At 35.6% G+C, this 13517-nt stretch overlaps 3 protein-coding genes across 5 annotated transcripts; 2 read left to right on the forward strand and 1 right to left on the reverse strand.

Annotated features, from left to right (window-relative positions):
• The first annotated feature begins 3586 nt into the window (after positions 1–3586).
• eef2kmt (eukaryotic elongation factor 2 lysine methyltransferase) lies at positions 3587–6678 on the forward strand. 2 transcript variants are annotated; one of them, XM_079865238.1, is made up of 8 exons: positions 3587–3798; positions 3903–3965; positions 4033–4113; positions 4213–4314; positions 4818–4951; positions 5854–6101; positions 6292–6441; positions 6545–6678. In XM_079865238.1, the coding sequence occupies exons 1-8, from the start codon at positions 3712–3714 to the stop codon at positions 6643–6645; spliced, it is 966 nt and encodes a 321-aa protein (XP_079721364.1). In that variant the 5' UTR covers positions 3587–3711; the 3' UTR covers positions 6646–6678. The 2 variants fall into 2 exon arrangements, with proteins under 2 accessions (XP_079721364.1, XP_079721365.1); XM_079865239.1 differs by lacking the exon at positions 4033–4113.
• A 2-nt stretch (positions 6679–6680) lies between these two features.
• alg1 (ALG1 chitobiosyldiphosphodolichol beta-mannosyltransferase) lies at positions 6681–10021 on the reverse strand. Its single transcript, XM_079865228.1, has 13 exons — positions 9717–10021; positions 9449–9526; positions 9249–9352; positions 9000–9148; positions 8822–8911; positions 8589–8699; positions 8329–8450; positions 8198–8236; positions 7696–7755; positions 7506–7616; positions 7259–7373; positions 7097–7172; positions 6681–7018 (listed from the first exon to the last, which is right to left on the reverse strand). The coding sequence occupies exons 1-13, from the start codon at positions 9988–9990 to the stop codon at positions 6881–6883; spliced, it is 1467 nt and encodes a 488-aa protein (XP_079721354.1). The 5' UTR covers positions 9991–10021; the 3' UTR covers positions 6681–6880.
• Positions 10022–10731: 710 nt separating this feature from the next.
• cUnh16orf89 (chromosome Un C16orf89 homolog) lies at positions 10732–13516 on the forward strand. 2 transcript variants are annotated; one of them, XM_079889293.1, is made up of 8 exons: positions 10732–10972; positions 11612–11764; positions 11846–11996; positions 12086–12203; positions 12613–12775; positions 12862–12966; positions 13072–13149; positions 13237–13516. In XM_079889293.1, exons 1-8 carry the CDS (start codon positions 10804–10806, stop codon positions 13338–13340), a joined length of 1041 nt encoding a protein of 346 aa, XP_079745419.1. In that variant the 5' UTR covers positions 10732–10803; the 3' UTR covers positions 13341–13516. The 2 variants fall into 2 exon arrangements, with proteins under 2 accessions (XP_079745419.1, XP_079745418.1); XM_079889292.1 differs by having other exon boundaries at positions 12862–13149; positions 13237–13364.
• The last annotated feature ends 1 nt before the right edge of the window (position 13517 follows it).

The raw sequence follows: 13517 nt of genomic DNA on the forward strand, positions 1-13517 counted from the left end.
TCAGAATCATCATTTTGGTTGAGGTTGAAAATACAATGCTAAATAATATTGGATCAATGTTGAAAAATCAATGCTAAAATAATATTGGAACAATGTTGAAAATTCAATGTTAAAATAATATTGAATCAATGTTGATAATTCAATGTTTTTCGGTGTTGAAAAGACAAACATTGAATCAATGTTGATAATTCAATGTTTTTCAGTGTTGAAAAGACAAACATTGAATCAATGTTGATTTTTGGTCAGCTTAAATTTCTCCACTGGTTGCCTAGACAATCCTAACATTGGTTGCCAACCGCCAATCAGATCGAAGCGTGGATAACAGTCAACAGAATTCAAACGCGGCTAACAGATTTCAAGCGCGAAACAGACAGACGAAGCATTCGGGCAACGACAGAGTGATTTTTAGAGGTAAGTTAATCTTAAATCTCTAATCTTTCATTTCTCATTTTTATGTATCTATATTTCTTACAACTTATTTGCTTTTCCTGGGTGAGTCGGAATGAACTGCTATGTTAAATTTATTAATAACATGAACAAACCAACGGCCGGGATTTTCCCATATTGAATTTCAATTTGTCTTTTACCAAACGTCATCGTGGGTAAAACTAACAGTGGGTAAATTGTTAATTTTCATTCTTGTGTGAACTAACCCTTAAGTCAAAAAAGGCGCAATTAAGCGTGAGTTCATAACGTTAGTTGGACGTTAATGGAGACAAATGGGAGACGACGGGCACGACAGCTAATATAATTTTTGTATTCCAATAATAGCTAGCTATTTATTTATTTTTATCCATGATGATATAGCGTTTCCAGAACTTCCAAAAATGGGTAAAAAATATAGAAATAACAGCTGTAATAGGGTCTATACTAAAATTAATTAAATAGTAAAATAAATTCAAATGATTTTGAATTCAGGGTATTTTTCAAAATTTCAAGTTTCACTTAATTTTGTAGTACATTTGTCATTTATAATTAGTCATATTTCCAAATATTTTCTAATTGTGTTTTGTTTTGTTTAGATGCCTTACAACAGCAGGCGGCAGAGGAAAAAGGAGGCCTCAGAGCCTCAGAGTTTATTTTTTTCTGTTTCGGTACAAAGATGGCTCCGTTACGCCCCTGAACGGCTTGGGGGTATTGCTCTTGGTGGAAACCCCTGAGTTCATTAGAATTACAGTATGGTATTTTACCCAAGTAACGTTAGAGGTAAGTGTGCATTTGCCTATTAGAGCAGCCCCTTCTCTGCCTAACGTTACGTTTTAATTGTTTTAAAACCTACCTATTTTATTTAGTATATTGATTATTTTCTTTGGTTGGTGTTATTAATTTATATCTGAGTTCTGATTTCTGTTCTAGTTCTTTTTTTATGGTAGCTATGTTGTTCTTATTTTTGTTTTATTTTATAATGCATGTTATATCTTTTTTTTATAGAATGCATGCTATATTGTTTAATGTTGTTCTTCTGTAAAGTACTTTGGTCTGTTCTAAATGTGATACATAAATAAAATTGAACTTTAAATATTTATCAGAGTAATGTTTTATTCTTTCTTACCGTAGTAACTTACTGCACTGTCTTTGTCACCACAAAATGCATTTTTTTTCTGAATGTGAAATTTCATGTTCAGTTTTGGGGGCATAAATAAATACATTTGCTTGTAAACTGAAGGATGTAGTTTACTTTGAATGACATTTTGATTAAAAAACATATTTAATTGCAACCCAACTGTTACTCCATAACACCTACATGGTTTCTGTCTGAAAGGAGTCATTTAAAAATGCACAGTACAAGCATGATAAACTAGCATAGAATCTTGCTGTACATGAAGTGAGATTGATTTTATGTTGATTCAATGTTAAATAAGTGATTTAATTATGGTTGAAATAATATTGATTTTATGACCATATTGATTGATTTTTCATCGTTGATATAACATTATTTCAGGGTGCAAACCTGATGAAAAATCAATGTTAAATTTCAACATTGATTCAATGATCTTTTGGTTAATGCATTAACATTGATTCAATGTAGATTCAATGTTGGTCTGCTATCTGGGTAATGATCTCTGTTGTTAAAGTTGATCAAATAACAAAGGGAACAGAGAAAAACACTCACTGCTCTTGACTGAAGAACTTTTGTAACTTTAATAAGGATTAGTCTATATATAATTTATAATTAATGCAGCGCAGACTTTGATGTTATATTTTTGAAGCCTGAAGGGCCCTACACACCGGGACGAATATCGGCGCGCGTTATTCGCCAGCGTTTTTCAACGCGTTTTTTGTGTTCACACCCAAGCGATTTTCGCTGACGATGAGCCGAGTGAACATGCAAATTCATTCCCTGACATTAGATGGCGCTTAATGTAAAACAGAAACCACTCCATAACAGTTCTCTTTTATCAAGATTTTTGTAGTCGCTGTCGCGTTTGTCATATAGTTCTTTATGTTCCGACACCAACGAGACCAGCAGCTCTACATTCATCTAGCCTTGCATCTTCCTCGTCTTATTTCTTCCAGGCAGTGTAGACGCTACTTGGTGTATATCTTCTTCGCCATTACGTATGTGCTCGGAAAAACCGTTTTGTGTTTGAGCGCCCCCAAGTTGTGTTTTACTGTAACTTCAGAAGCTCCAGATACATTGAACAAAAGCGCCAATCTCATTGGTCGGATAGTTTTTGACGCGGCGCGTCAAACCAAAAAAACGAACCCGAGGCGTTTTTTAAAAAATGACGCTTTTACGCGTGGCGTTTTTCGCGCCGGTGTGCACACTCACATTGGCGCCCTTTGTTTAGTCGAGGCGTTAAACGTCGGCGAATATCGCGCGCGAAATTCGTCCCGGTGTGAACAGGCCTTTATGTTTAAAAAATATAGCTTTTCAATTGTAATGACGGAATTACTGTTGGATGGCTATAATAATGTTTAAAATTGTGTGTGTGTGTGTGTGTGTGTGTGTGTGTGTGTGTGTGTGTGTGTGTGTTCGATGTACACGAATACATCGAGAAATACACATTTCAGCATCTGTGTGCATTTTCCTTGTTGACTCATGAAATATGACATTTCCCCCAAATCGTGCAGCCCTAATGCAGTTTGAAAGAAACAATGTCAGTTTACACAGTCAATTTTTCAGTTTTATTGAGTTTTAAACAGTGATTTATTTATGCCATTTTTTCCCCAATCGAAAACACTGATTAACTATAGGGTAAAAAAAACAACAACAAAAAAAAAAAAAACAACTGAACAACGGAGAAAATGAAAAATAATAGCCTAACTGATCTCAGGATTTCGGTTTTGTTATCTGGTCAGTCAGAGAATATATTTAGAACGTATTATACAATTATGCACAAGCAATAAAATGTTTTGGCAGCAGCAGCCTCAGATAATTGCATGCCCATCTTAATCATCATCATTATCATGCCAGATGTAGAACACTTTCTAATAAATGGTTCAACATTAATAGGCTTACATTTATAAGACACTTTTAGAAAATAACAGAAAACTACTTGCTGAGATTCACGTGGGCGAGGCACATTATTCTGCTGCACAACCAACCCGACGGTGGCGCTCGAACCACAACATTTTTGGACTCACACACACGAAGAAATTCACCATGGAATCGCACATGCATCTTCCGCATACCTGCTCATTCTCTAGTAATATCAGTAGCCAGCATATTTGGGTGTTTTAAAGAGATTAGCTATATAAGAGGAAGGAATGGGCCACAAAACTAGAAAAGACGTCATACATTCCTTTCAAGTGAACTTCTTCGCTATGGGTCTTTTAAATACATTTCCATGGGATGTAAGTAGCACATTGACTTGCCACATCAGTGTATTAAACATTACTTACGATTGTTTTTTTTATGTCTTCTTTTGTTCCATGATTAACGCAATATGTTTTTGTAGTCTTTAGACAAAGAACTTGAAACTTCAAAAACTTCAGACATCATAATGGACATTCTTCAGGAGGTAAAGAAGCTACTGTGAAAGTGAACGAATGAGTCTATTAATACAATTAAAGTAACTTTTTTTGCAGACATGTTTGCATCCCATTTGTCTCAAGAATCCCCCCTCTTTAAAATACAGAAGACGCTTCCTAACAGAATTGATAAAAAGGGTTGGCTTTGTTTCTTTACATAACTTATAAAACATGTTTTACACTTTTTCTACTGATTTTGAGATACTGCTTGTTTAATTTGAAGAATTATTTTTGTAGCATGAGATGATAGCTGCTGAACCTCTGGATGAACTGTATGAAGCGCTTGGCAAGCTCATGTGTGCTCAGGAGGAGGATGTATGCTACAAAACCTACTTTCTGGTAAGTTAGATCATATTAGAACTGGACCTTATTCCTTAACAGTTACAATATGTGACCGTGGACCACAAAACCAGTCACATGGGTCAATTTTCTGAAATTGAGATTTATACATCATATGATATCTGAATAAATAAGCTTTCCATTGATGTATGGTTTGTTAGAATAGGACAATATTTGGCACTATCGGAAAATCTGGAATCTGAGGGTGCAGAAAAATCAAAACATTGAGAAAATCACCTTTAAAGTTGTCCATTTATGTTCGCAATTGTGCTGCATTCACTCACAAAAATAAACGTTTTATATATTTACAGTAGGAAACTTACAAAATATCTTCATGGAACATGATCTTTACTTAATATCCTAATGATTTTTGGCATAAAAGAAAAATCAATAATTTTGACCCATACAATGTATTGTTGGCTATTGCCACAAATATACCCGTGCTACTTGTGACTGGTTTTGTGATCCAGGGACACATATCAGAAAGTGTTCTATCTCAAAAGCCAACAGGAGATGCAGTTAGTCTAGCAGAGAACGTGGCCCTCATCGCTCAGGGCACCACAGGTCTGGTTACCTGGGAGGCCGCCCTGTACCTGGCTGAATGGGCTCTGGAAAATACACACATCTTCAAAAGCAAGCAAGTCTGACACTTCACAGCTCTCTGGTTGATTACATTTGTTGTTTCTTTATGTTATATCATTTTATGTTATACAGTGGATATACATCCAAAAATCTGAGACAACACTGAAAATCTGGGATTACCGCCATTTAATGTAATATGTGATATTTTAGAGTTTTGAGGGGGGGGGGGGGAAGAAATGTGTAATACAATTAATTAGAAATACTATTGCTCGGTCATTAATCAAGTAAAAAAAAAAAAAAGTCACTTAAATTGATAATATAATTAGTAATTTAAAATTGTATTTAATTATATATACACTACTGTTCAAAGGTTTGGGGTCAGAAAGTTTTTGGTTGGATACATTAAATTGATCAAAAGTGACTCACTGACTTTTACATTTTACAATACAAAATGTATTCCCAATGAATACTGTTATTTTGAACATTATATTCAAAGAATCTTTAAAGAAATGTATCATGGTTTCTACACACACACGAAAAAAATTAGGCAGCACAACTGTGTTCAACATTGATAGTAAGAAGTCAAATCAGCATATTAGAATGATTTCTGAATTATCATGTGACTGAAGACTGGAGTAATGATGCTGAAAATTTTGATTTGGCGTCACATGAATAAATTAAACTACTTTAAAATAGAAAATAGAATAAAATGCTATTTTAATTTGTAATAAGATTTCACAATAAAGCAAATCCTTGGCAAGCATAAGATTTCTTTCAAAAACATTAAAAAAAAAACCTTACCGACCCCAAACTTTTGAACAGTAGCGTATGAGAAACAAGAACAGAGTGACAAGCTACTTATGAATGTCTGAATAAAGTGAAGTGACTTTATTTTGTTAATTGTTTAAATTATTACATTTATGCTGCCATAAATTTACATTTGGGCTGTACATGCAGGACAGTGCTAGAGCTGGGCAGTGGAATTGGACTTACGGGCATTGTAGTATGTCGATCATCCAGCCTAACCAAATACATCTTCAGCGACTGCCATCAAACTGTGCTTCAGAGGCTGAAGGACAATATCACAAACTGCTTAACTAACTCTGACAGCAACAGTGCGTCAGTGAGCGTGGAGGAACTGCACTGGGAAAATGTGTCTGATGAACAGCTGCAAAGAATACAGGCCAACACCATCATTGCTGCAGGTGACACAAAACATGTGTTTTGTATATTACACACATAAAATGTGAATATTTTCATTCACAAATGAAATACTTTCAAGATTACACGCATTATACTTACAAATGTGATTTATTCTAATTTAATGATTTGAAGGTCTCTGAATAACATATATTGTCTGAGAAGTCTTCAGTAACATTGCTCTGTTTGAACCAGATGTGGTGTACGATCCTGACATAATTGCTTGTTTGGTGAAGCTGTTGAGCAGGCTTCTAAACTGCAAAGTTCAAGAAAACCATCCTGATGTTTACATTGCATCTACTGTACGTAACCCACAGACATATGACTGTTTCAAGGAAGAATTGGGTAGGTTTCATACTTACTTTTCTATTCCATTACACTATTGGTTTAAAACATTTTCATTATTCCTGATTCTTCATAATAAATGAAACATTTCATTTATTTACAGAAAGGGCTGGACTGAGACATGTCATCATTAAAGATTCTGTTGCTCAAGTATTTCCATACAACCGAGCCTCCACTATAGAAATGATCAAAATATATGTATGACAAAAACGATCTCTTTGTAATAAAGTGTTTATTTACATATTATTTACAAGGAAAGTGTGCTTTTTAATCTCATATTCAAGTCTTTCCCAGTAGCACTACTGCAATCCTGATTGTCCCATTGTGGGGACAGTTAGCTTAAAAATATGTACCCTGTGCAAATACCTGACAGTAAGTTTCCATAGAATGGGAGTCAAAGGATTTGAGAGGATGCTACATGAGCCCATCACCTAGATGGTCAGTCGCAGTGCTCTTTAATAAGCGGAAGGACGTTTTGGTCCCAATTCTCATTCCAGCGCTGCTGCCCACTTTCCCTTAGATTCTTCCTGAAGATGCCCAGTTTCCCCTGATCACCAGGGAAGTCTGAAAACAGAAGCTACATAGATACCAGAATTAGCCGTGAGCATTTATCACAATTGTCAAAAGACAAAAGTCTTGATTTTAAATGTCTTGCCTTTAACTGTTGAGACAGCTCATTGGAGTCTTTGAAAATAAGCCCATTCTCCTCGTGTTTCACCAACTCATGCAAGCTAACAAGATACAGATAATGAGCAGATGTAATTGTTCCCTGCATGACACCTAACATATGTTAGCATAACGGATCTCACAATCTTACCACTGAAAGTGTATGGCACAGACTGGCAGACAACATCCAAACATGTCAACCACTTTCATCGGAAGGTCAAGACCACTGGAGGATTTGTGCAAGCAGACCCCAAGATCAGCAGAACCTGTGCCGAAAAACATCAGAGAACAGCAAGCTCATGTAAATACATGTATTTTAAGCCAAAACAACCAGGGGTCCACAAAATGTGAAAACCTGGCCTATGAAGTTTAAATGGTTGATGATGAGTTCCGCGTACCAAGTAAAACTGGATAATCCTCTGCTTCCAGCCATGGAGTGCAAATCTTGACGTGTTGAAATTCTTTAGAGTCAATCAGCTTCTTGTAATACTCCTTCTGAGGACCTTTACCTGTATTGACAAATCAAAGTGTTTGAAACATACAAACACAGGCTGAACATGTATTCATATTAGACTCAGTGTTGTGTACCTGTAATCACGCAGACCAATGATGGAAGTTTGTCCTCTTCCTCAACAAACTTCTCATACTCTATTGGAGATGGAAATAAATCAGATGTTGGAGATTACATAGTCTAATAGGTTTTAAAATATTGAAAAGATTAATATATAATAAAAACACTAATATTGTAAAATATTATTTATATTAGAATTTAAAATAAGAGTTTTCTATTTTAATATATTTTTAAAATTTAATTGTGATGGCAAAGTTGAATCTTTCAGTGTAACGTGATCCTGTTTTGTTTTTTCTTTTCATTAATGTTGAAAACAGTGCTGCTTAATTTTTTTTTGTATAATACACTTTTTTAGGTTCTTTGATTAATAGAAAGTTCAAAAGAACACAATTTATTTGGATTTTATTTTCTTTTAATGCATCCTTGCTGAATAAACATACTAATTTGTTTTAAACTTTTTACTAACTTCAAACTTTTGAACAGTAGTGTATATGGAGAGATAAAAACAATAATAATAACCTTGAAGGGCTTGTAAAAGAATTGAGAAGTCTTCATCCTCTGTTAGAGAACATAAATAATGAAGAGTTATGACATTTCAATTAAGCGAACAAAGGACAACATCCCTATAGCTCAGTGTAGACGGCACTGACCCGTCCAGCTGGTGCTGCTGATAAGCAGAGCAGGTCGTCCAGCAGAGCGCGTCACAGCACCTGTATGAGTGTTTCGCTCTGTGAAGGCTGTCAGTTCCATGTGCTCCTTAGTGACATCAGAACTAAGAAGTTATAAAGAGGAATATGTAAAGCACTAATAAAATGACAAAACCTAAATGGGAACAGAGCTGACTGGTATTAACTACTATTTGTGCGATTTAATGGAATAAGAGCAAATGGCTCAACATGAAAATACTTACCTAGGCCTAAATGGTGAATAAACACTGCTCATTCTGACAAACAGCTCATGTTGAAGTTTCAGAGGTGTTTCTCTGAATATCGAGGGTGGCTTGTCATATAATGTGGTTGCCCTACAATTGCAAGATTAATAAAACTGGCTTGTCTTGTAAAGAAATGAAAGTTTTATTATTATTACTATTATTTGATTTAATAAAAAATTATAATAATAAATAAAAATTTACATTAAACATACTCAATATTCCAGTTCTTCCGAAGATCTTCCCTCATTGCGTTAGTGACACATAAGTTATGATCCGAGAAACATCCAAAGAGTTTCTCATACCTGCCAACAACACAAAGCACAGTTCAGACATTTTCCAAATGCCACTTAAAATAGTGTCTTTAAGAGATATTTTTCATGTGTTACTTACCATTTTGCCACCTTAACAATTAGATGATTCTCCCCATGAGTAAGAGCCATTATGGAGTATCCATAGTTGTGCCAGTCTATGATGAACTGGTTTCCCCTGAAACGACTGGCCACCCATGCCACTGCTATAGCTGGCAGTCCTGGAGGGTTCTATGGAATGCACAGATGTGACTTAAAATTTCACTTAATAATTCACTTAAAATAAGACATAATCAGATATCAAAAGGACTTGTTAAAATAGACAAGACACCTGCATAAGGATATAGCCTTGGTCCTCAATCTTCATCAACACATAGAACAGCTGGAAAGACTGGAGTATCACCTTTGAAACATACCTAAAAATTTTGGGGCCAACTGAAAGGAAAATGAAGATTACATTCTTTATATCAGAACGACTGTCCATGGTCTGTTGTGCTTGCAAATATTCTTTATATTATATGTTTGTATTACCTCTAAGCCCCATTAGTTCTGAAATAGGAAGTATGTCTATCCTGTCATCCTCAAGAATGTCTTGATGAGGTTTAGAACCTATGTGAGCAAAATGCCAGTGTTAGGGGTGCTAAAAACTAGCACTGTGACCTGTATAATGCATATCTACGTGATTTGTCGTTTATTAGCATGCCTTACAGACATGGGGGCTACATTTATGGGCATTTGGTATCATGCATAAAAGCAAAAAATGATGCAATGAGAAGTGCATGCGTTAAAATATATATACCAAGAAAGCCAATTAAGGTGACACTGTATCCATGTCTGCTGAGAGAGAGCGCATGATACTGCATGCGAGGACTGCGCCCTATATCTCCCAGCACCAACACGCAAACGTTCAAATGTGCAAGTTCATCTCGTCCCCTTAATCCACTGGCTAGTATAAAAATAAGCACCACTACAGCGACCGGTAGAAGAGCCCACGATAAGCTTAGCCCCGATAAAAGTCCTAAAACAACCAATGAAACTGTCACCACAGCTACTGCCGCATTGGCATCCGCCATTGTGTTTTCCTGATTATGACGTGGCTTAAAGTAGGACATGAAATTTAAAGAGACACGAACCACAGCAAATACACCTATTAATTGCATTAACATTCTTAAACAGCATGTCAGTCATGTCGTTCGTACATTTTGAAGGGATTTTGATGTTAATAATCGCTAAAAGTATACAGTTCCTAACAACAAATTAATTAAACAAACATTTTATTTTTAATAATTTTGAATGTCATAATTCACTGTATGCTTTTATTATCATTGCACACATTGTATAACGAAACTAGTGCAAACATTTCGGTGCTTTACGAGCGACATTATTTACATATGTAGCCTACAACATAAAAAAAGTAAATATTAGAAACACTAACAAATTTGTAAATTTCAAACAATTTAACAACCTACCAAAAATAACTGGTCACAGGTAAAACAGATAATATAATAAACTACTAAAATATTATATTTGGGGCTTGCAAATATTATTAGCATATTATTATTCCAGATGTTTTTGATGTTATCGTCAATGGAGAAAGATGCTTTATGATGTATACAAACAAAGAAAGAAAGAAAGAAAGAAAGAAAGAAAGAAAGAAAGAAAGAAAGAAAGAAAGAAAGAAAGAAAGAAAGAAATTAGTATTTTTAATCAAAAGCAATTATTCAAACTATGTGGCACCCCACGGTTTCAGGGGACCTGAGTCACGTGATGGATTTGCTTTGTCAAACAGCTTCGCCTTTTAAATAAGGAAAAAAGCTACTGGATAGACTACTCGTCCATTAACGTTTTGCCCCGTTTGTTTTTTAATATTCTATATAGCTCTTAAAATGTGGTTTCCTTTCCTTGTACTTATCTTTCTCTCGTCTACAATTGATTTATCAAACCAGGATGTGATTGATAACATACTTATGAGTTTATCCAAGGGAATAACATACTTTGATATGCAGGGCAGAAACATCAACCTGGACGGTGTTGTTGGATACATAATACTTCAAGGTAAACCATTATGTTACAGTTTGAATCTATTCAAACAGCTTAGCATTATGTGTTTTAAAACACGTAAATAATTAAACTTTTTTTTATTGATTAGCCTATTATAAGTTTGCAATGTGCAGAACAAAAACATCTATCATGTAGCTTTTCAAGAGTCTTATTTTAATGGACCGATTTGCTTGACACTGGACTCGGTTGTAAAATTAACTGAGCTCAGTTCGTTTCAGGATTGTCGATGTTTAATGGAATATGTCTATCAGTAATTCGAGTCTGTTGAGGTTCTGCTCGCGCAATATATGTTGTCTTTTGGCGCCACTTGGGCTGTTAAGCTATAGCCCAACCATATTTTTTCTTAATGACTTTTTAAACAAAACACTAAAGTTTTTTTATGATTATATTTGTGATATGTCAAATCTATTCCGGTTTCTGTAATCTTTCTAATTACTGCACGTTGTCTGAGTTGTTTGCAGATTTATAAAGTAAATGTTTAGAACCTCAACGTTTTATGTTGACCTCCTTTCTAGGGTTCAGTGCTTTATTAGAGGGCTCAACCCCTCCCCCCAATAATCTGATGGTTTTTTGAAGTAAATAATCCATCGAGGTTCACCATAGCCGTATCGTATGTCTGTTTATATAATTTAGCGCAGCTGCGGGAGGCAACACGAACTTGGCCGCATTCGGATTTTCTGAGTCTCTCTCAGCGCGCAGCTGCTGTTTCGATGCTGAAGAGACTGAACAAGAGCCTTTCTACTGCCGTCAACGCTCTTCAGGAGACAGACCCCAATTACTTCAAAGGTAACACTCTTTGAAAAGAAACCCTATTCAAAAGCCAATCTAATAATGACATAGAAAACCTGAACTGTTTCTCCTGAGCAGAGTTTGAGCCCATTTTGCACAGCTCCTTTTGGTCCCTGCCTGCAGAATGGGGCTCCACAGACCCCTCGCTGGTTTATACCTCAGTGAGGTCTATGGAGTGCTATGATGAGCACCTGAGTGACAAGTGCATGACTCTCCTTCTAGGAACATGGTAAGACGCTTGTAGAATAGATTAAAAATACAATCAAAAGGGTATAAATATCAGTCAATAAGGTAGCCTAACTGTTATTTTATTGAAAGGAAAGACAATGGAACCCCATGTATTGTGACCAAGTCCTGTAGAGACACAATGACACAGTTTGGATGTCCACACTATTCCCTGTCCCACCAGCTGCTGTACTTCATGATAGGAACAATGGTAACCACTCTTTTAGTCTTTAGTATAAGCAAATGATTGTTTACCTTTTGTTAAAGGCATAGTTCACCCAAAACAAATATTTACTCTCACCCTCAAGTTGTTCCAAACCTGTATGAGTTTCTTTCTTCTGTTGAACACAAAAGAAGATATTTTTAAGAATGTTGGTAAGCAAACATTTGATGGTCCCCATTTACTTCCATATAGGGAAAAAATACTATGGATGTCATTGGGGACCATCAAATGTTTGATTACCAACATTCTTTAAAATATCTTCTTTTGTGTAGGGTGAGTAAGTGATGACAAAATATTCATTTTTGGGTGAACGATCCCTTTAAGATAAAGTATAGCACATTTCTGGTGTACTTTGAAGTAAATCTGTGTATCTTCAGTCTGACACTTGTGTCCTCAGAAAGGGTGCTCCAGAATGCTCAAGGGGGACCTGAGATTGTCTCGTGTCAACATAACTGTGGAACATTATAAGAAAATCTTCTGCACCAACATGATAAAAAGCAACCAGGACATTTTCAAGAATGGTCTTACTGGCCAAATGCAGGACATCTTCATAGAAAACAGTTAGTATATGCTATAGAGTGAATAAATGAATGGAGAAAAATTCTTATAACATCCACTTAATGCATTTTTTTATTTTTTTTTACAGTTCTTTTATGTGGTTTAGAGGGATTCTCAGACTTCTATAAACTGGACTGGTTACAGTCTATTTTAACATGGCAAGACCAAGAAGTGGGTTGTTTTGGCAAAGAAGGTGAGTTAAATCATGTTAAATATACACTTAAAAATATCCTAATCCTAATGAACGGTTTAAATGACCTTTTAAACTGTCAATTGCGATATTGTTTTTCCCCCTCAGAGGACATCTCCCAGATCTTTGAGGAATTTCTGGATGCACCCCACAAACGGGTGAAAAGAAGGGAAAAAACGCTGACAGGTGTTAGTTTTAAAAATGAAGAATTACTTCATTAACATGACACAGTTGTACCATCTGAAACTAACTCGTATATGTTTCTTTTCATAGATGGCTGCTCAAGTCATATGACAGGAGTTGCAGTGAGCACATTAGGAGGTTTTCTCAACTATTACCTTTCAGAACAGGACATAACGAAGAGACCCTTAATTTAAGGGCCATGCTTAATGAGATAATGGTCCCAGAACCCGATTTCCTTCTTTATCAGGCTTTAGATGTATTTGGTATTTATTCTTTCCTCTATGATCACTTATCTGTGAATGTGTGATAGATTTAATGCTGTCTAGGTGAAAACACATGATGCAAAAAAGGGCAAAATAGCCAGGAAAACT

The sequence above is a fragment of the Squalius cephalus genome (genome assembly GCF_949319135.1).
Source record: "Squalius cephalus genome assembly, chromosome: 1".
Lineage (NCBI taxonomy): Eukaryota > Metazoa > Chordata > Actinopteri > Cypriniformes > Leuciscidae > Squalius > Squalius cephalus.

What these genes read in the sequence shown, in the direction of transcription:
- eef2kmt (XM_079865238.1), top strand. Translation starts at nt 3,712, where the DNA reads ATGGGCCACAAAACTAGAAAAGACGTCATACATTCCTTTCAAGTGAAC. An exon ending in TAACAGAATTGATAAAAAGG is followed by an intron (nt 4,114 to 4,212) that starts GTTGGCTTTGTT and finishes TTATTTTTGTAG; the next exon opens with CATGAGATGATAGCTGCTGA. An exon ending in GCTACAAAACCTACTTTCTG is followed by an intron (nt 4,315 to 4,817) that starts GTAAGTTAGATC and finishes CTATCTCAAAAG; the next exon opens with CCAACAGGAGATGCAGTTAG.
- alg1 (XM_079865228.1), bottom strand. Translation starts at nt 9,990, where the DNA reads ATGGCGGATGCCAATGCGGCAGTAGCTGTGGTGACAGTTTCATTGGTT. An exon ending in CGGAAGAACTGGAATATTGA is followed by an intron (nt 8,700 to 8,821) that starts GTATGTTTAATG and finishes TTGCAATTGTAG; the next exon opens with GGCAACCACATTATATGACA. An exon ending in ATTGGTCTGCGTGATTACAG is followed by an intron (nt 7,617 to 7,695) that starts GTACACAACACT and finishes TTGTCAATACAG; the next exon opens with GTAAAGGTCCTCAGAAGGAG.
- cUnh16orf89 (XM_079889292.1), top strand. Translation starts at nt 10,804, where the DNA reads ATGTGGTTTCCTTTCCTTGTACTTATCTTTCTCTCGTCTACAATTGAT. An exon ending in AGACCCCAATTACTTCAAAG is followed by an intron (nt 11,765 to 11,845) that starts GTAACACTCTTT and finishes TCTCCTGAGCAG; the next exon opens with AGTTTGAGCCCATTTTGCAC. An exon ending in ACTCTCCTTCTAGGAACATG is followed by an intron (nt 11,997 to 12,085) that starts GTAAGACGCTTG and finishes TTTTATTGAAAG; the next exon opens with GAAAGACAATGGAACCCCAT.